This window comes from Penicillium hordei, assembly GCF_028827395.1.
Source record: "Penicillium hordei strain IBT 12815 chromosome Unknown utg000006l_segment0_segment0, whole genome shotgun sequence".
Lineage (NCBI taxonomy): Eukaryota > Fungi > Ascomycota > Eurotiomycetes > Eurotiales > Aspergillaceae > Penicillium > Penicillium hordei.
Genome location: NW_026623147.1, coordinates 707,025 through 727,407, shown reverse-complemented (window position 1 = coordinate 727,407; position 20,383 = coordinate 707,025). Strand labels below are relative to the sequence as shown.

The following is a 20,383-nucleotide window of genomic DNA, read 5'->3' as shown; positions in this document are numbered from 1 at the left end:
GAAGTAGAACGGTTAGCTGGTGCGGGTTCAAACAGAAATGGTATATTCAAGTCAGAGCAGACGGAGCCTTCTTATTTCACCAGAGCCCCCAAACACACAGATTATTGCAAATTATGTTGACAAAATGAACAAAGGAATATATAAGGACAATGGCGAGCCAGACAAACCCTTAATTAAGAAGGTCCATCACGAAGCAGCAGGAAAGCTTCGTACTGTTTCCGAGTCATCTTCCGACACTTCTTGCCCCAGTAGATCATCGGGACAGTGGTCATAATAAAGCAGAAGCTCAGAACGCCAATCGCAATGAAAACCCGGGCAAGACTCTGCGCATCCAACCAATTCTGGGCGGTGAATGTGAAAAGACAACCAATAGTGTTGTTGATGACCGAGACACCGACCATGCCCTCCAGCACCATGTCCGGGTACGCATCCATGAGATACGCCATGCTAAGATCGCCTGCACAACCCCAGCCGAAACCAATGAAACCCAGTCCAAGATATGGCATATGCCAGTCCCAGCCTTTATCCGAGCCGATCCCGAATAGCATGAGGCCAGCAGGGCCGATAAACGCAACAGGTAACAGGAGCCAGAGACGCTGCTCAGCCTCGAAGATGCCCTTGTTTCGCTTGGCCATCCACATCACAAAGAAGTCGGAGAACCATCCGCCGTAAATGCAGCCGAGGACCGACCCGATCAGGGTTGGCACATTCATGATACCCACTGCGGCATCGGTGTAGTTCCAGGGAGCCTCATACCAATTGTCCGTTTCAACGGTGAGGTAGAATGTCAGCCAGGCATCTTGGGCACCCCATTGAAGGCCCGAGTAGAGGACTGCCGGGAAGGTGAAGATGCGTAGTGTGTGCAACAGGCGACGGCCATACTGTTTGAAGCCCGTCCCGACCAGGGTTGGCGATGGGGTGATCAGGGCGATGCGCTGGAAATACGTCTTTCCTTTTTCCTGGCCGCATTCTTCATCGAGTTCACGGTCGGAGGGTGTCGGCTGCACACTCGCAATGGGTCCCTCCTTTTTATTCAGCGCGACGTCATTCGACGTGCGTTCAGTATTACTAGGAGATGCATCATGTCCGTGAATAGGGTTGTTCCGATCGAAAGATGTTTCCTCCAATGTGAAGTAAAAGATAACGATCAAGCCCCCGGATATAATGACAGCAAGCCAGCCCACCCATCTCCATCCCAGGGGAGAGTCGACGATAAAGCTGGACACCATGGGTCCCATGAATGTACCGATACTGGTGGCAAGAACGTATAATCCCAGTACCAGACCTCTTTGATGCTGAAAGAACAGATCAGAAAGAGACAGCTGGGCAAGCGCCTCGGCACATGATTCGGAGGCGCCCACGAAAAATTGGCTCCAGATGTTATCTCCGACATTCTGTGTGCGGGCTAGCCCGATGGAGCCAACGACGGAAAACACCAGACAAATCAGATAGGAGATACGTCTTCCATATAAGAAAGGTGCTGGGCCGAGTAGCAATGTGGTATATCCAATGGCGACAAACAAGACGCCTGCGGCAATGTTGATCTGGTCCCACGTGATACCCAGTTCAGCGTTCATGCCATTTCCAGCGCTGCTGGCATCATTAGCGGTTGCGGCGGTTAGGGCAACAAATACAAGGACCAAAAGCGAATGCCAGTACCGTCTCCAGATGCTCCAGTTCAATGGATCATTTGGAGAATTGGTGGGTGTGGGAATTAATGCGACCTCCCCGTCGACGCAAATGCGCTCGGTGCCATTGAGTAGTAGGTCCTCTTCCATTGCTAAATTCAAAATCGGAATCTGATTAAAAACCGACCTAGCAAGCCAGTCATGCTGGAGACATTTTACTGAGAAAAGGGAGTCTCTATGAGATGGGGAGAAAAGAAAACAAAAGGGAAAATTGCGAGGATAAGAATTTTCGACATGTGTGGGGCGCTGCAAGAGATAAGCCTTGAAACAACGGCTAAGCATTTCCAATGACAACTTAATTCATTTCTTTTGTTTATTACATATATAACTATACGTACCGGATTTTCCCTGGCGTATGGGGCTTTCCTATTTGATCTGCCGCCGCTTTTATGAGGGTGCTCAGGCTCAGGCTCACTGAGTAGATGTCAGCAGTCCGTGACTACACACCAGGGTGGCCCCCCTGACCTCTCACTAGGGTCACTAGCCTTGGGCATTAACCAAAAATTTATGTTTGCCTTATGCCTTTCATTACCTTACCACCTTCAACTTCTCTCTTACCACTCCATTACTAGTAATATACTACTTTCTTAGTTATATCTCTTTATACTAATACTTAGTAATTCCTTCTAGGTACGAATTCATAGTCAAATTGGATCTTTTTAGGGTTATTTTGTATGAAATTTTGTATGAAATCTAGTATCATGATACTAAAATCAGTATAAAATCCACTTAATTCCTACTTCTTACTATGATAATATGATAATACTAAATATATAGGTTGGTACCTGCGTAAAATACAGTCATTAATCATCTACTTTATGTATGCCAAGACTATATTTGTGTATAGAAATGGGCTTTTGATGGGCTTTGATGGGCCCCCATTGATGGGCTATGTAGATGTCTACTTGGGATGACTTTAGTGACGGGATATCGGCCCCGATTTTGAAGACGATATCACCACGCTCAGGGATTACTCGTTTATAACTGTCAGTGAGAAAATTTGTTTATGATGCATCGGCTGGTGCAACTGTCTATGCGTGCGTGGCTGAAATCACATTGACAAATGGAGCAAGGGAGGGAGAAGTTCATCAAGAATTTGGTCAAAGAATTCTCTAGCGGCGAATACGAAAATTAGGGTAAGCGTCGGATTCTCTATCCACATGTGGAATTCTCCATGTCACAACGGCCAGAATCACCCGGTAGTCTACTAGAGTTGGCTGCACTACTCTATAGAGAAGTATGTCGAAGTACAGTGGCACCGCAAAAGTCTGTGACCTCCCTGGTTGACCGCTAGTAGCACCGCCTTTCTATTATAGCCTGCCAAATCTCTCAACGCATACAGCGGAGTCCCATATCGCGTTGTATACAATATTTTGATCATCAACCACAACAATATGCCTTACACAAGGGCTGGTTGACCAAATATTGGTCATTGACGTGATTTTATCATGTTTATTGGAGGCTTTGGTGCGGCAGAATCTGTGGCAGAAAAGGGCGGTCAGCTAGGGGGTCACAGACTTTTGCGGTGCCACTGTACAATCATTTAATTCTATCTATCAATCCTACTGATTGGTTCCCCTTATCATTAGATATCCCCACTCATTGCATAAAATGCTGTACTGTATTAACGTATTTCACTACCGAGTGGCCCACCCCAAAACACCATAGTAAATGCGATATTTTACAACCTCATATAGTAACAACCACGTTATTATTTGATTTCATTATCACTCGATAGCTATTGATATATATTAATTTCAAGAGAATCGAACAACAATATTATCACGGTATCAAAAATTACGTTACTGAAAGCTAGAATCAAATATAGCGCAATCATAAAGTCATGAATATTTTCTAAACTCCCTAGAGAAGCTAGATATCACCTAAAAAGTATTTAGCTATAAGGAAAGCTCTATATAGACTACCGTTGTTGAGATATCAAGTTGTAATTTATCGCATTTACTAACTATGGTGTTTTGGGGTGGGCCACTCGGTAGTGAAGTACGTTAGCTTGTTCTGACACAACTGATCCTATTGGACATGTTCGGTACTAGCCAGTGCCTCAATTCCTCATCTTGTCAAATGTGGCTGAGCACACCATCAGCGAAATAAATTACGTGTGCCTGACTGAAGGCCGTTAAGTACCACTGCCGCCCTTCAACCCAGACCCCCGCCCGCTGGATGCTGCATGACACATGAGCGCCGGGCACTAACCAACACCTGGGACGCGACTGCAAAGGCTGACCCGAGGTGAAGATTGTTTGTGGTAGTCCTGCCGCCTGGGATATAGAAAAGGGTAATCTTATGTCTCTCCACTCCAATGGGAGCGCAGTTCGGCCGGAGCCAATCGACGTCTCCAGCTGGGAACCATCATACAGACACGAGGCTACGGACACCTCACACTCGGAAGGATCTAGTGGAGACGCAGCTAAGGTGACTTCGAACAAGAGACATCTGCTTGACAGCGTCGCGCGCTATCCCCGGAAACGTGGGGCGACTGCATGCCAGATCTGCCGGATCCGCAAGACAAAGTGCGATAATGCCCGTCCGGCCTGCGGGTTCTGCGTCCAGCACAATGCCAGATGCGTGTATGGGAGCTCGTCGGAGGCAAGCATACCTTTTGATGCCGCTAGCGAGGAGATCTTGAGTCGTCTTAGTGCGATACAGTCGCTTCTCTCCCACGGCCACCCGGTTCTTCCGACCGCCGCTGGTAGTGCTACTGGCGCCGCTGCTAGCTATGACCAGACGTACCCTATCGCTGGAGTACGCCGAGGCGTCGATCTCAAAATAGCCTCGGCTTCAACATCGGCAAGTCACATGTTATGGAGGCAGGGCTATCCTGCGTCGGCTTTATCAGCGACTCGATGCGAAACACTACTGCAATGGCCAGTATTTGAAGACGTGGTTTCGGTCAGGGAATCGAACATCAAGTCGTTCCTCCTCGATTGCACCTCTGACCGAAGTGGGATGGTCGACCTCGCGGCGTCGGGGCAGCAGCAGCTTTCAACCTCCGAGCAGGAGGATGCCTCAGAGGACCTCACAGAGGAGCACCAGGTTCATGGGGCCAATTACGTCCATCTATGCTACACATTCCTCTCCGCTGTACATAGGAGGAACCCGATTCTCGATGGAGACAGATTGATGGAATCTGCTCATCATGTCATGACACACGGGCTGAGATGGGATGCGAGGACCTGTTTAGTGGTGAGCTTTGACATGGGCTGTACATACCCGCACACCACAGCTGGGGACTGACCCTGACTAGCTCCTCGCTTCTGCTCTAGCCCATTGCGGCTCGTCCTGCTCTTTGGACGGTGTAGCAGCATCCGGCCAAGTCGGACTAACCGTCGCGGGTATAGAAGATGAACTAATAGCGGAGGCTTACTACATAGAGGCTAAGAAGCGGATCGGCTTTTTGCAATCGTCCATTACCGATATTCAATGCTTGCTACTCGCCTCCATGTACGAAAAGGCCACCTTGAACGTCATAAAGGCATGGGACTATATCAAGGATGCCTGTTCCCGCCTCCAGACGTACCTGTTGAGTCGTCGCGGGGTGGGGCACAAGGAACAGGTCGATCATCTGGAGCCACGGATATTCTGGTCATGTATGAAGGCGGAAAGGTTTGTCCTCATAGCCATCGCTGCACATATTTCACTTAGTTGATCGGTCGTTGCTAACACGTTGACCAGCGAACTAGCGGCAGAATTGCCATTGCAGGCGAGCGGTATTGAGAACTTCGAGTACCCTTATCCGTTCCCATCTCCCCCACAGAGCCTTGCCAAGGCAACTGGCCCGCATTCGCCACCCAGCGGTTCAGTTGACTCAAAAGAAAGCAACCATCGACAGATACAGGAGGAAGAAAGCTGGTTCTTTTATACCGCAGATATCTCCTTTAGGCGTATCCTGAACCAGCATCTCAAGGTACTCTACACCGAAGCCGATACCGGTTGGTCGGAAAACATAAACTTGACTTTCGCCCAATTCACGGAATGCGAACAGCAGATTGAAGGCTGGTAAGGCTCTGTGTCAGATGTCCGGTCTGATCGTTTTTCTCCAGCTCGTTCCCCTCAGATACAGTTGCATATGTACGGTTCATTTGGAGCGCACTGGAGCCTGTCTTCTTTCCGATTTGAAGATTCTTGTGTATATTACGGATGTCAAGATTCTTTGCTGATGCTCATATACGGTTCTTATAGGTACCACCATCTGCCATCCGTAATACGATTCAGTTCCGAAGGGCACTCAGAGAATGAACTTTCGTTGTTCCTCAAAGGCCGCTTTCAGGGTTGGCGCGAGCTTGTTCGTCGGCCTTTTCTTTACTTCGCACTCCACCATGGTGGCGACGAGCCCGTAGACCCGCAGGTGATGGCGTTGGCCACGGAATGCCTTTATATATGCGCGGGTCTGATCGATCACTACTTTCCGCAGGGTCGGCACGGCGGCACATGGTTCATCTCCCGGAGGACGTTTACCTGCTCGCTCCTGATTCTGGCGGCCATTTTCGCCAACCAAGAGGATCTAAAACCGCCAGATGACTGGCTCACCGTGCTGCAAATGGCGATTGATATCCTAGAAAAGTGGGAAACTGCAGCAAGTGACATTGCAAGAATGCGTGTCATACTCAGTAAACTTGTTCATGAGGCACAGCAGAGAACAGGTATAGTGCCAAAAAGCCGATGAAAGACGGTGCACAAAAAAAAATTACATAAAATCACAACTACGACTACAATAGCAAAAGTGCTCCTCTTTTGTTAGTTTGGCCTAATCGGCCGTCTTGACGAAAGATCTGGAACCTTCGCCATAAAATGGCCTAGACCGCAGATTGGGTCTCATAAAGACCGCGCCATCTATATACATTCGAGCCACATCATGCCTGGGTCATCCAGTCTATTCACTCAGCGTCTTGTTTCGAGTGCCCGCCCGACTATTCATATATGTTTAACCATCCTGAAATCCTGCCCGGGGTCAAACATACCCGTCTCTGCGTAGTAAACTTCCCAGTGTTTTATCAATCTTTTCAATATTTCTGGTTCTGTCATGGCGACATCGTGGATCTCGCCCGGATCACGAGTAACATTATACAGTTCCCAGTCGTCACTGCCTCTGGGGGCGTTCATGTAAATAGCCTTCCACGGTCCCTCACGGATCGCACGGAGTCCAAATAGTTCCCAGCCTGTGATCTTCTTTTCCTCGTCGTGGAAGGAAGCAGTCCGTCCGCTCAGGTGGGGAACCCAGGATGAGCCCCGCATGGGGACGATGTCCCGACCATGGAACGGACTGCTAGGTGAGGGGACCCCGGAGAGATCTAGAATGGTAGGCATGATATCCATGACGGTGCAGAAGGAATCAGTTTGTGACAGGGTAGGGCTGACAGCGGGCGGAAAGCGAACGATGCAGGGGCAGCGAATGCCACCCTCGGTGATCCAGCTCTTGAAGCCGCGCGACGGCGCCATTGAGGCGCACGCCCAGGCGGGGCCGTACCAAACATAGGAATCTCTCATGCCGATGTTGTCGAAGCTGTTGTTGTAGTACTTCTCAATGACCTTGCCCATCGTCGTCTCCCCACCCATGAGCGGGACGGCTTCCAGCTTCGATCCCTCGGCCCCGTTGTCAGACATAAACAGGATGAAGGTGTTGTCGAGTTCGCCAGTCTTATCGAGATGATCGACTACGCGCCCGATGCTCTGGTCGATGACGTCGACCATGGCGGCGTAAACCTCCATCTTCCTAGCTGAGGTGGCGCGCTCCTCCGCATTCATCTGCTCCCACTCATGCTTCGCGCCCGCTGTCATCTCCGCGGGCTCGACATTCTCTAGAATGATGCCCAGTTCTACCAGACGTTTCAGACGCTTCTCCCTCAGCATGTGTGGCCCTTCGTCATAGAAACCCTTGTACTTCTCTATTACCTGGCGTGGAGCATGGAGGGGCCAATGCGGGGCGGTAAAAGGGAGATAAGCCAGCCAAGGTTTCGCCCTGTCCGTCCGGTTGTCGAGATATTCCACTAGTTTGTCGGCAAAGGACGTACTAGAGTAAAAGTCATCTGGGATGTCACATTGGCGGTCGAGAAACCGGTCGCCCTCCATCCAAAAATTGCCGCTGGACATCGGTCCAAACTGGTCGGCTGCAGGGTCATCCAGCTGCGGCTCGTGATTGAAGTGATTGCCACAGCCGTAGAGGAACGCGTAGGCCTCGTCGAACCCTCGGGAGCAAGGTGCCGTTTCTTTTGTTAAACCCAGGTGCCTGGAGTGACTCGCCATGTTAGATGGTGGGGACCAGCCAGAATGAATAGCCTACGAGATGATTGAGCTTGCATACCACTTGCCGGACATGAATGTGCTATAGCCGGCGTCTTGGAGCACTTCTGAGAGCGCTGCCACTCGGAAGTTCAGATATCCTTCGTATCCTGGTTTACCATCGTAGCGGTTGTCTTTCATAAATTCTGCCATCTGACCGAGGCCGGCTATGTGGTTATCGGTGCCAGAGAACAGCATAGACCTCGTCGGCGAACACGCCGATGCCGTGTGAAAGTTTGTCAGTCGCACACCAGAGCTGGCTAGTCTATCGAGGACCGGAGTCTCTATTTCCGAGCCAAAGGGCCCAGTGTCGCTGTACCCGAGATCATCGGCGACGATGATGAGGAAGTTAGGCCTTGAAGCCTGTGTTTGGGACATCCTGACGTTTGCGTAACGGATGCGCGTCTCAGCTTTAGTGTTGACGGGTGCTTTGATTTTCTTAGGAGCCTTCCATTCATCGAAAAAAATAATAATAATAGCTAGGTATAGGCATAGGCCTATTGCCATTATTAGTCCCAATGGTGAGGCTCAGGGCGACAAAGCATCCTTGGGCTAGCGTCCCCGCACCACTCGAGCACGCAACGGAATCCACAGCATGAAATTGCTCTCCGGTGCTCCCCGGTGCTCCCCGGTGCTTCCCAGTGCTCCCCAGTGCTCCCCAGTGCTCCACGGTGCTCCCCGGTGCTCCCCGGTGCTTCTGTCGACCCCTTAGCAATTTAACCCATTAGGATAGAATCCTATCTAATAACCGATGAACCTATCCTATCGATCAATTGGCATTGAGCGTGGGCGCAATCGATCAATGTTTCGGGACAGACACCACCCGCCAGCTACGCTCTTCCAATCATCATTATTACCTCCAACCCTGAAGCCGTATTCGACGTCCTGCGCCAGCTTTTCGAGACAACGATGGGGCGAATACTACCCCGAAATCGAAATCGCTTTCCGCAAGGCTGAGTACTGAGTCGAATCTGCGATAGTGCTTTTCGACCAAGATCTGTGGCGTCTGATTTCTCCTTGTTGATCGGCTGGGCTACGCCAGAGCTCCCTTCCTAGCGGATTGCGTGCTCAGGATGTGGGGCGACCGTAGAGCATCATCGCAAGGGCAATGGATTGCAGGCAAATCAGTGCCGATTGCGTCTAAAATCACACAACGCGCGCCTCAATGTACGACTTCCATGGCCTTTTGGGCTTTTTCTATATAATATGAATTGATCCTCTGACGTGGACAGAGCGGGTGCTGAGACATCGCTGAGAGCAAGTACTGCGAGGCTGCTGCGACATTTATACAGCTGGCCCAAGTTATCATTAACTCCCACCACCCTAGAGTTAGAACAATGGAGCAAACTACGCCAGTTCGTCCAACGAGCGGCTTCCGCCGTATCACGAGCGCCTTCAACGGCCGCCTTCTTTTCTCGTGCGGGCTGCTGGCCCTCTCGCAGATGAACTTTGGAATGGATCTGAAAGCCTTTTCGACAACTCAGGCCATGCCCTTCTTCGTCCAGAAGTTTGGGACCAGGAACCCGACCACCGGAACCTACGCCTTTGAGTCGTACTTCCTCTCGCTACTCAATAGCTTGAACTATATCGGCTTTGCGTTTGGCTTGGTGTCCGGCTGCTACATTAGTCGTCGGTTCGGGCGACGAGTTTCCATATTCGTTATGTGTATTTGGGCCATTGCTGCCGCCATCATCATTGTCACGGCCGAGCGTAGGGAGGAGATACTCGCCGGGCGCGTCATCGCATACGTATATGTGGGAATGGAACTGGCAGTGATCCCAGTCCTCCAGTCCGAGTTGGTGCCGAAGCACATTCGAGGATTCGTCGTGGGCACGTACCAATTTGGCATATTGGTAAGTCGGAATGCTAGAAAGCAGATAGTTGACGAGTTTCATCCGCTTTAATCTGCGGTCAGTCGCCCGTCTTCGCTTGCTAATAGGCATGGGAACAGATTGGCAGTGTCATCATGGCAGTGGTCTGCCGTGGCACCAGTGATATCCAAGGCCACGATTCTTGGCGCATCCCATTTTACTTGTTCTTTATCGTGCCAACACTCGTTGCCTGTGGTGTCTGGTTTACCGACGAGGTACGGCTGGATCCTCCCCTGCTGTAGTCTGCGGTGCCGAACACGCTCCATCTTAGATGTTCCAGTGCTAATCATTTTCCACAGTCGCCCCGCTGGCTTTTGCTCAAGGGTCGCCGCGAGGATGCATACCTGTGTCTTGTCCGTCTACGAAGAGGTGCCTTCTCTGACGAAGAGATCGAAAAAGAATACCAGGATTTGGAAGCTGCGACTTCAGTAACGATAGTTGAGAAAGGAGGGTTTGTCGAGCTTTTCCGAGGCAGTGAGTTACTCAGTCTACGAGACAAAACATCACAGTCATAGCTACCCAGCTATCTTTTATGCAGTTGCTGGTTGACTTGTCAGTCGCATCGTCGTGCTAATCATCCTGCTAGCGAATTTCAAGCGCACCTTGCTCTCCGTGGGAGTCAACTTATTCCTGCAATTGACGGGCAATATTTTCGTCACCATTTACGGAGCAGTCTTCATGTCTGGTTTGAACGGAGTGAACGCATTCACCATGACCACTATCAACTCTGCGGTTAATGCCGTGTTCACACTCTTGTCGCAGTTGCTGATCGACCGAGTTGGCCGCAGGTATGCCTCCAATTTTAGCCCCTTCCTCCCTCTCACAAAACACGCGCACACACCTAGCTACGTTGGAGAAAAAAGGGTTAGGGTTAGGGTTAAGAATATACAAGGAGAGAAATAAAAATTTCTTTCTTTGGCACAGAGTGAATTGTTATTGTGGCCACAGTGACTAACCTCCTATTGATGCAGACCACTTTTACTTGTTGGCGCAGTGATCCAAGCAGCGGCTCTCTTCACTATGGGTGGCTTAGGAACTATCGTCAATCCCGGCTACCCGATCCGAGTTGCGATTGCAGTCATGACGACCATATTCGGCGTTGGCTTCTGTTTGGGCTGGGCACCCGTCTCACACGTTGTCGCGGCCGAAATCCCCTCTACCCGGCTTAGGGACGTCACCTTCTCTTTTAGCTCCGCGTTCAACATCCTGGCGCAGTTTGTCATCTCGTTCTGCATTCCTTATCTGCTTTACGCCCCGTATGCCAACCTGGGCTCCAAGGTTGGATTTATATTTGGGTCCTTCGCCGTTCTCGCCATCGTATTCTCTTACTTCTACGTTCCAGAATGCAAGGGCAGGTCGCTCGAAGAGATAGACGAACTTTTCGCCAGAGGTGTCCCACTCCGCAAGTTCGGCGAGACGACCACGACGCAAGTTGAGATTGAAGAGAAAATCTAATGGGTGACAGAGTGTCAGGATTGCAGGCGGAACGTTGAGGCCAGTTACCTCCAACCAGCTCTTGTGAAAGCCTCTCATTATACTCTATTGTCAATCTCACTCAGGGGCTCAATGGAATTGTACGCACGCTTATTGGCCCACCGCGCGTGCTCCCGCTCACCCCGTCAAAAACGTCGCAAGAGATCAAAAGTAGCTGTGGGAAAAATACAGCCTATTTTACCACTAGACCATAATAAAAACCTCGGCTCCTATTTATGGCCTAGGGGGGGCCATATCCCAGTCTGACTGTAGCTTACACATCGGGCAAAATGGGGGTAGCAGCTGGAGCAGCACAACATGCCGGGGGAAATGATTTCAGTATCATTAGAAAGTTCATATTTAGTAAATTTAAAAACAATTTTTCAAATTTTTCAAATTCCATCACCTTTGTACTAGGAAGCCGGTCGGTTATCTGTATGTATAAATCACCTAGTTGGAGGTCCTCAGATTGAGATACATCTATCTCATTAGTGCTAAGACTAATGAGCGTGCTTTTAATAAAGCTCTTCTGAATAGTCTCATCGAGAACGCCACGTCTCCAGGTCTGGGTGATCCAATGTAGTGTGTAATACAGGCTCATTCTCTGCGTAGGGTCAACGCCCCGGTCCATCATATTGATCATCCAGGTCATCCATTTATTCCGATAATGGTGTTTAAGGTGTCAGATAATACCTTGGTCTAATGGCTGGTAAATCGAGTTCGAATTTGAGGGCAAAAAAACGACTTGGATATTAGACGGCGGCGGCGTGTTCTCAAGCCCAGAGAGATGAGCACTAAAGTTATCGAGTAATAGAACAACTCGTAGTTGTGTGCCAATATGCCTATAGAACGAGCGAAGTAATTCTTGCATAAGGTCGGCGCGCATCCATGCGGTCTTATTCCATCGCCAGAAGCATCCAATTGATGAGATACGTTGAGTTTTCGTAGTGTTGAAGTCTACAGAGTAGATGAGATTATGAAAGCAGCACAATGTAACTAAATGTATTGTGGATGATGATACTTATACTAGAGGAAAGGTAGGAACTAGACTACTATAAATATAGGAAAACAACATGTGACCAATGAGAGATCTCAACACTAAGCCTTTGTTTATAGGTTCAACAGATGGCGGTAGTTGGGCGAGAGAACACACCGCGTATCTTTCCACTCCCTCAAGCTAGGCCTACCTAGATAGGTCCATGTATATCTACATGTATATTGGGACCTGTGTTTTAACCATATCATTCTCCGACATTAAACGATCTGGTGTTTACGGGCTTATCACGTCTTTTATTAGTCGATACTGTTCTGATACAACCTCTGAGGTGATACTACACTGTAAGAAATGCGATACCGTGTGGGGAACTAGAGATGGAAGATTTAGAAGAGGAAGGTCGTCTTATTTCCACTCGATAGAAGGGTAGAAGGGACAGGAATATTAAACCGTGATAACTCGCTTTTGATTTCCAAAGTGGTACCTCTCACTGAGAGGTATAAGAAACATCCATGGATGCTTTTTAGAGCTGTGTCCTTGCGTCACAGTGTAGAATCACCTGGGCAGTCCGCCAAGGCAAACTTGGAATGCATTGGTTGTATTGGTGCAGGAGTAACCTTAGAAATGCTTGGGGTATGTGACTGATTGGGAGGCAGCTGCCTTGGCGGGAAAGTAGTCTCGAGTCACATGCCCCCCTATGGATTGGAATGTTGTTTACTCCTTACCTTTCTCTCTTCTCTTTTTCTTCTTTTCCAGAATTTCACTGACTTAGACTGAACAAAGAATTTGCTTTCGGGTCTTTTTTCTGCTTCTCGCTATCTCTGAAACAAACCGTAACTCTAGCCTGGGATCCGTTCTGCAAAGTTGTCATTGTTAAACCCATCGGTGGACTCTTAAGGCCACGACCCGGGACGTTATCTACATCGTTGGTCTGATTGGACGTTATTTAGGACTCACGTGGCCAATCCCGGCCAACCGCGCCAAAGCTCACTCGTGATTTGCTGGTCGATACGGGTATATGCGGGCGGGATGTGGGTTTGATCAGATTTGGCGGAGATGAAGCAGTAAGGGGAACGACGATAAAATCGTTTCCTACTCCGTGAGGAATCTAACGATGTCAACAAATACCTTAGAATACATTTGTAGATTCGCTCCAAGGTTTCCTCTCACAGCCAATCGCCCTGCATAGCGACCACTTGGGGCTTTGATTCTATTGGCGTAGAAGATTCACCGCTTGGATCTCCGCCCTTAGCAAATTTATTTTTATACTAAATTAATGTTATATGTATCAACCTGATGACAAGACTTTATAGTTTAAAGGTAGTCGGTCATTTATGTGGCATCTATATTTAATCTGATAGGACTTGGATAATGTTATTATTCCACTATTTTGTTGTCTTCTCAATATCCTCTTGAAATTTCATATGAGAAGTTCATAAATGTGCAAGTAATTCATAATTCCTATATAGAAAAGTACTTTTCCATATCTAATATGGATCTGCATATCCATGTGACTAGAAATGCTTATCCGATTAATCATTACCCCATAATAACCTAGAAAACTACGTAGATAGCCAATTTTCTGCTGGCAATAAAAGCCAATAAGACCAAAGGCCCCCATGGCCACTATGCACTGCGATAACACAACCTAAACCCCTCAACTTCTGTTCAACGTGATCTTTGTTTTTTTTGCTCCTTGTTTGCTCAATAACTTCAACATCGAATGTCAACTTGTCAACTCAGAATGGCTCAATCTTTTCACCTTTCTTCTCCCATCACGGGCATTAATCCCATAAAACCTAGTAATTGTTGCTCCGACCTGGTTGCGTTCGATGTGGCTCCAAAGGAGTTGATCGAGGGAACACACGCAGCGAGGTCGGAGCGCAAGAAGGTGATTGTGGTGGGCGCTGGAGTTTCTGGACTGCATGCCGCGGCTGTCCTGCACCGCCATGGTTGTGAGGTGGTGGTATTAGAAGCACGCGATCGTATTGGTGGAAGAATCTTAACCAGCCGAAAGGGTGACCATGTCCGAGATATTGGTAAGATAGTGATACGAACCTGAAACAGAGATCGGAATAGGGGGGAGGGGTGGTGCGAGTAAAACGAGATTGTGCTGATAGTCAATAGGCGCCGCTTGGATGCATGAAACTTCCCAGAACATCCTGGTGAAACTCATTCCCCAGCTATCTATCCCATATTATTATGACGATGGCGTTCCTCTGTACTTCACCAGAGAAGGCCGAACTGGATCCCAGTTCAAAGCTAAGAAAGTCGCAGACGAGTTCGCGGATTACTGCGAGTGGTTTTACGAAACTAACCCGGAGGCCGAGGACCGTCCTGTCCACGAATTCGCGAAAGAGTTCGTCCTCCAACACCAGCTCATCACCGAAGATGAGCGTGATTGGGCTCCGCAGGCTGTCCGCGAGGTAGAATTGTGGATCGGCACTAGTACGGATCAAGCATCGTCCAAACATCTCTCTTACTTCATTACCGAGCGCAATCTATATATGAAGGGCGGCTATGATCGGATCGTGAACTGGACTGCGGAGTCTCTCCAAAGCGATCCGAGCATCATCAGACTCAACCACTATGTCGAGGACGTGGAGTGGAACGAAGACGGGACCGCACCAGCTCGAATCCGGTACAAGGATGCTGCTGGAGAAATCGGGTTCATTGGCGGAGATGCAGTTATCATGACTAGCCCACTGGGCGTCTATCACCACAACCTCATCTCATTCAACCCGCCCTTGCCGAGTGACATTCAAGAGGGCATGTCCAAGTTTAGCTACGGCGCCTTGGGCAAAGTGTTTTTTGAATTCGCCGATGTTTTCTGGTCAAAGGAGAATGACCAGTTCGTCTTCTACCCATCTCCGCCAGATGAATCGGATACTTCGTCCGGGTCATCCGTGCAGTCCACCCCCAGCATATTCTCTATCGGAGAGAAGGATAATATCCTCAACTACGCCACCGTGACAATCAACCTATGGATTATGACAGGCAGCAAAGAGTTGTGCGTACAGATTGCGGAGCCCCTGACGCAACGCATCGAGAACATGCAAGATCCGAAAGAGATATATCTATTTTTTGAACCGCTTTTCAAACTATTCCGTACAGAACCCTACAAGGCTTTGCCCCGTCTGATCAATGTTGAAACTACACATTGGACCCAGGACCCGCTGGCTGGGTATGGGAGTTACTCCGCCGACAAGGTTGGAGATGAGCCGCAGCTGCTGGTTGATGCGTTGGAAAACCATAAAGCCAGTCGCTTGCAGTTCGCCGGTGAGCATTGTACTATTGTTGGTAATGGTTGCGTGCATGGTGCTTACAAGTCGGGTGAAACCGCTGCAACAAACCTGCTCGACAGCTTTGGAATCCCGTACGACGGTGTTGATGCCCTTAGTTTGAAATGAAGTGCATTCTCCGGGTCCGGGGAGACTTGGGCTGAAGGATCTACTTGGTCATATCTTGGTTATCTATTAGACACAAGGTTCACCGGGTGGTTGGACTGGGAAATCTTGTGTATTATCTTGATTAATGTCAAATAAATGTACCTAGGTATCAACCCAACGGGTAAATCAGTTATCGCCGGACGATATTGGAGTGTTCGAACAGAATCCCACAACACCACTTTCAATTGCTTATTGAAGCGACCATTCTGACCTCAGCAACAAGCCGTTAAGTGTAATTATACGATGATAGCGTAATTCAGGGATTGGACTGGATAACTTAGGAGAGGATATGGTGGGATCGAAAATTTTAGGATATGACCACATGAGCTTGTGGCGCTTAATTCCATACGAGCGTACTACTGCGCAACCCGGACAATTACGCCATGGAGACTAAGCACCAAGAGCTACCGGACGATTGTGAGAAGCAAGAACCCGAGGTCAACAATACGGATAAAATATAGCATCCTGCGTTGTATCACTCAACCACAACTAACCTTTTTCCAATCATGGCCTTGTGGAACACATTATAACCGTCATTAACGCGTTTATAAATTACCCGGAAACGCCCCCAAATATCCGTGACCCTTTGTTCATCATATATGCGATAGACTGCAAGCCATTCGAGCGGAGATTCATTGAAAGTACGGTCTTATATCGGACCGAATGAGACGTTGCGGGTTAATAAGAAGGAGGCATAAGGATGGTGGTGATGGTGACGGTGATGGCAATACTTCTATCACTTTTCAGAATGTTCCACCGAAGCGTAAGGCTCTAGAAACTCCCGATACCGCTAAAATGCCTAGGAAGAAGGCCAAGGGGGCTAAGGGCAAGGAAAAAGAAATCCCCGATCTTGTTCTTGCCCTTGTTCTTGACGTAAAAGGTCAAAAACTACTATGTGGAAACAAAAAATTCTAGAAGTCTCATGGTAACCACGCCATTCCCACAATCGGTGTATGGATTTTAAAGACAATGAAAACTTAGACGTCTATCTGTCCGTGCATGCTTTTATCCCAGACCGGTGCCATACTTCGGTGAGCCATTAGATTGCGCAACTGGTAGGCCTGAGCCGGCTCTTTTGTGTCGGAAGCCAACCGAAGCGGCCGGTGTTCGACTATCTGCCCCATGATCAGACATGCGGTGCTGTCGTTGTAACCGAGGCTGGCCATTCTTGCAATGGGGAGTACTTGGTACGGCACTGGGGACTCTAGCCTCTAGCTTCTGTGCGCATATTAAGGTTAGTGGGATTTAGTAGGGGCAGAGGAGAAATTGAGGCTTTCTATCTTCGTTCATGGTGGGGTAGTCAGCAAGTACGAGTTACATAATGGAGGGCACAGCGTTGTGGCGCGGTGAGTTGTAAGTAAAAGAGTTTGTTTGAACGAGGAAGATGGGTTGGAAATGAGGGATGGATGAGGTTGTGGGATTGTAGGAAGTTGAAAGTGCAGCGAGGAAAAAGAGGGAACACTTGCCCAGTACGGGCATTGGCTGCCAGAATACAAAATTTTGGAGAATTCACAACCCTTGGTCTATCTCGAGCTTGGCTGCCCTTCCGAATGAAATCCATTTGATTCTCTTTTCATTACGTATAAAAAATGATATCTATATATATATGTATGGAATATAACTGAACAGTAATATGTCACTAGATGTGTGATAGCTAATAGAAAAAGAGAGGTAAAGTACAGGTTGGCGAAACCCTTAAAAAATAAAGGAATGAAAGTAAACAAAGAGAAAATCTAACAATGAATAAGGTGAGATGAAGTGAAAGAACTCATATATAGTGGTATACCCCAAAGGGTCGGAAAAGACCGACTTTGGCATCTGATATGCAATCATTGTTTGCAACATTAGAAGACCAAAGGAATAGAGAAACAAATCGTCTTTATAGAAGGGAGAAAATCCTGGGATAAAATGCCACATGTATGGTATGGCTACATCAATCTTGGAACCTTTGGCTCCTACGGTGGGTGCAATGATAAGTTTCTTGTCCGCAAGACTTAGGACTAACCGTGAAATAATAATAACTCGCTACACTGGATAAAATCCTCCATCTCCGAGAATGGAAAAATCTAGACTGTAATTTTTTTTCTATTTTGGTTTTACATTCTCGCCAAACCGCCCATCCCGGACTATATTGCAATATAAGATGCCCATCGCGGCTGAAGCGGTCCAGCTTCCAAGCTTCACTACCACACCACTGTATCCATCTCGAGATAGTCCCGGATCAATCCAAATTTGACAAAGTGTGGCCCACTCTTGCGGGAGATGCTCCACATCTGGGCAGCAGATGAGGACCCCGGGAGTAAATAGATGCCCTATTTAACCCCCGCTGAAAAGTTTCTTTTTTCTTTCCTTTTTTTCGTTTTACGCGAAAGCCGAGTTTTAATAAGAGACCCGGTTCAGTAGCCAACAGCAAAATGTGGATTGCAAATTCGCCTTTTATAAGTAGCTGTTATTGTCCAACTATACCCGGGGGCCACTGTCTGCGCATTTGAAAGAAGAATTAGTTGTGTGTAAAAGTACGAGCAATAATAATGTTATCATATCTTTGGTTTTTTCCTTTTCAAAGTCTTTGTATCACGCCACGGGGTTTCCAATGTCACCTGTTATAACGACCCATCTTTTGAAGGACGCCAATGGCATTAATACCCCAATTGTGTCCAACTCAAAAGTTCCAAACTACGAAGACGACGAAATGAGAGAAAATAACGATATAGAGGATTCTGCGGGCCAGCTCAAGGAGGTTCACGAGTTCAGACAGGGTCTCCATCAGCGACACATCCAGATGATTGCTCTCGCCGGTACGGTGGGGACGGGTATTTTCCTCAGTTCGGGCCGTGCCATTGTGGAAGCTGGACCATTGGGTGCGTTCTTGGCATATACAATCATCGGTGCTACTGTTTCGAGTGTCGTTTTTGCTGTCGGTGAGATGGGAGCCCTGGCACCTCTAAATGGTGGTGTTATTCGATACGCAGAGATCTTCTGTGACCCCGCACTAGCGTTCGCCAACGGGTGGAACCAAGTATACTCCTACGCTGTGTCCATCCCGTCAGAAATTGCCGCTGCGGCTGTGATCATTGAATTCTGGATCACTGTCAACAACGCAATATGGATCACCGTGCTTGGATTTCTCATGCTTTCTACCGCGTTTGTCTTTGTTCGCGTATACGGAGAGCTTGAGTTTGGTTTTTCTATTCTCAAGATCATGCTCATTATCGGTATAAATATAATGGCTCTGGTGATTGCCCCCTTTAGGCCCGGAACGCTTTTACTTTTCGTGCTAATTTATTTTGATAGGTGATTACCTGCGGCGGAGGCCCGAATGGCGAGTCCATTGGATTTGCCTACTGGAAAGCCCCTTATGGCCCCTTCGTCCAGTACTTGGGAGTGGGCGGGTCCCTTGGCCGGTTTTTAGGATTTTGGAAAACTTTCGACAACGCTCTCTTCGCCTACTCTGGTATCGAAAACTTCACTCTTGCAGCAGCCGAGACTCGAAACCCTCGTCAAGCTATCCCCATGGCCGCCAGACGTATCTTCATCCGCATCTTGATGTTCTATGTGGTCACAATCTTCATGGTCGGTCTGATTGTTTCGTCTGCCGATCCAAATCTTCTGGGTTCATCAGGAACAGCCTCGCAGTCGCCTTTCGTTATAGCAGCCCGCCGTGCCGGTATTAAGGTGGTTCCCTCAATTGTCAATGCAGTTGTTCTCACCTCAGCATGGTCCTCTGGGAACAGCAATATCCTGGGTGGTTCCAGAATCCTGTACGGTATGGCAACCCAGGGTCACGCCCCTGCTGTCTTCAAACGCATCAACCGCTTTGGTATCCCTTGGGTGGCTGTCGCGCTTTATGGAGTTTTCATGGCACTTGGATACATGACTCTATCCGAATCGGCCAGTACGGCATTCACATGGCTACAAAATCTTGTCTCCATCTCGACTCTAGTGAACTTGATCTGCATCTGCATTGTCTATCTCAGATTCTACTACGGATGCAAGACGCAGGGAATTGATCGCTTCGAGGAGCTCCCATGGGCAGCCCCTTTTCAGCCATACATAACTTGGATCTCCTTGGTCATATACATTGTTCTTTTCTTCACTGGAGGGTTTACAACATTTATGCGCGGTCATTGGAATACTGCAACTTTTGTTTCGACATATTTCAACCTGCCGTTCATCCTTATCGTGTATTTTGCCTACAAATTCTGGGCGAAGACGAAGATCATCCCGCTGGCGGCAATTCCCATTCGGCCTTTCATCGATAGCTGGCACAAAAATCCCGAGCCGGAACCTAGGCCGAAGCGTGGGCTCGGGAAACTCAATATTTTATGGTCATGATTTGCATACTGTTAGCAAATCAAAGCCTGTGACATGTTCTGCTTTCACCGTGAACCTGATGTCGAACCGGGCCGGTCAATGAGAGTGCCTTGAGACCAGATACTAGCTCTGCTGATTTAAGGGCACACTGGCTACCGGCGATGCGGGGGCCCGGTTTTGGGCATCGAAAACATATTGTCGCGACTACCTTAAAAATAAAAAGTTCTGCTTTGCTTCAAGCTGCCATTATTGGGAATCTTTGTAAAAAAGTATAAAAGGTTAAACATTGGAAAGGAA

At 48.3% G+C, this 20,383-nt stretch overlaps 7 protein-coding genes across 7 annotated transcripts; 4 read left to right on the top strand and 3 right to left on the bottom strand.

Moving 5' to 3' along the window:
- Nucleotides 1-173: 173 nt before the first annotated feature.
- N7537_010956 (uncharacterized protein) lies at nt 174-1,778 on the bottom strand (the record flags this gene model as incomplete). Its single annotated transcript, XM_056902010.1, has 1 exon — nt 174-1,778. The coding sequence occupies one exon, from the start codon at nt 1,776-1,778 to the stop codon at nt 174-176; it is 1,605 nt and encodes a 534-aa protein (XP_056747297.1).
- A 2,214-nt stretch (nt 1,779-3,992) lies between these two features.
- N7537_010955 (uncharacterized protein) lies at nt 3,993-6,372 on the top strand (the record flags this gene model as incomplete). The annotated part of the gene is made up of 4 exons (XM_056902009.1): nt 3,993-4,892; nt 4,954-5,312; nt 5,382-5,705; nt 5,889-6,372. The coding sequence occupies 4 exons, from the start codon at nt 3,993-3,995 to the stop codon at nt 6,370-6,372; spliced, it is 2,067 nt and encodes a 688-aa protein (XP_056747296.1).
- Nucleotides 6,373-6,620: 248 nt separating this feature from the next.
- On the bottom strand, nt 6,621-8,363 carry N7537_010954 (arylsulfatase; the record flags this gene model as incomplete). Its single annotated transcript, XM_056902008.1, has 2 exons — nt 6,621-7,932; nt 8,008-8,363. 2 exons carry the CDS (start codon nt 8,361-8,363, stop codon nt 6,621-6,623), a joined length of 1,668 nt encoding a protein of 555 aa, XP_056747295.1.
- Nucleotides 8,364-9,322: 959 nt separating this feature from the next.
- N7537_010953 (general substrate transporter) lies at nt 9,323-11,311 on the top strand (the record flags this gene model as incomplete). The annotated part of the gene is made up of 5 exons (XM_056902007.1): nt 9,323-9,838; nt 9,937-10,071; nt 10,156-10,330; nt 10,443-10,644; nt 10,828-11,311. 5 exons carry the CDS (start codon nt 9,323-9,325, stop codon nt 11,309-11,311), a joined length of 1,512 nt encoding a protein of 503 aa, XP_056747294.1.
- Nucleotides 11,312-14,046: 2,735 nt separating this feature from the next.
- Nucleotides 14,047-15,733, top strand: N7537_010952 (flavin monoamine oxidase family protein; the record flags this gene model as incomplete). Its single annotated transcript, XM_056902006.1, has 2 exons — nt 14,047-14,362; nt 14,451-15,733. 2 exons carry the CDS (start codon nt 14,047-14,049, stop codon nt 15,731-15,733), a joined length of 1,599 nt encoding a protein of 532 aa, XP_056747293.1.
- Nucleotides 15,734-16,749: 1,016 nt separating this feature from the next.
- Nucleotides 16,750-16,938, bottom strand: N7537_010951 (uncharacterized protein; the record flags this gene model as incomplete). The annotated part of the gene is made up of 1 exon (XM_056902005.1): nt 16,750-16,938. One exon carries the CDS (start codon nt 16,936-16,938, stop codon nt 16,750-16,752), a length of 189 nt encoding a protein of 62 aa, XP_056747292.1.
- Nucleotides 16,939-18,365: 1,427 nt separating this feature from the next.
- N7537_010950 (uncharacterized protein) lies at nt 18,366-20,107 on the top strand (the record flags this gene model as incomplete). The annotated part of the gene is made up of 2 exons (XM_056902004.1): nt 18,366-19,007; nt 19,067-20,107. The coding sequence occupies 2 exons, from the start codon at nt 18,366-18,368 to the stop codon at nt 20,105-20,107; spliced, it is 1,683 nt and encodes a 560-aa protein (XP_056747291.1).
- Nucleotides 20,108-20,383: the final 276 nt, after the last annotated feature.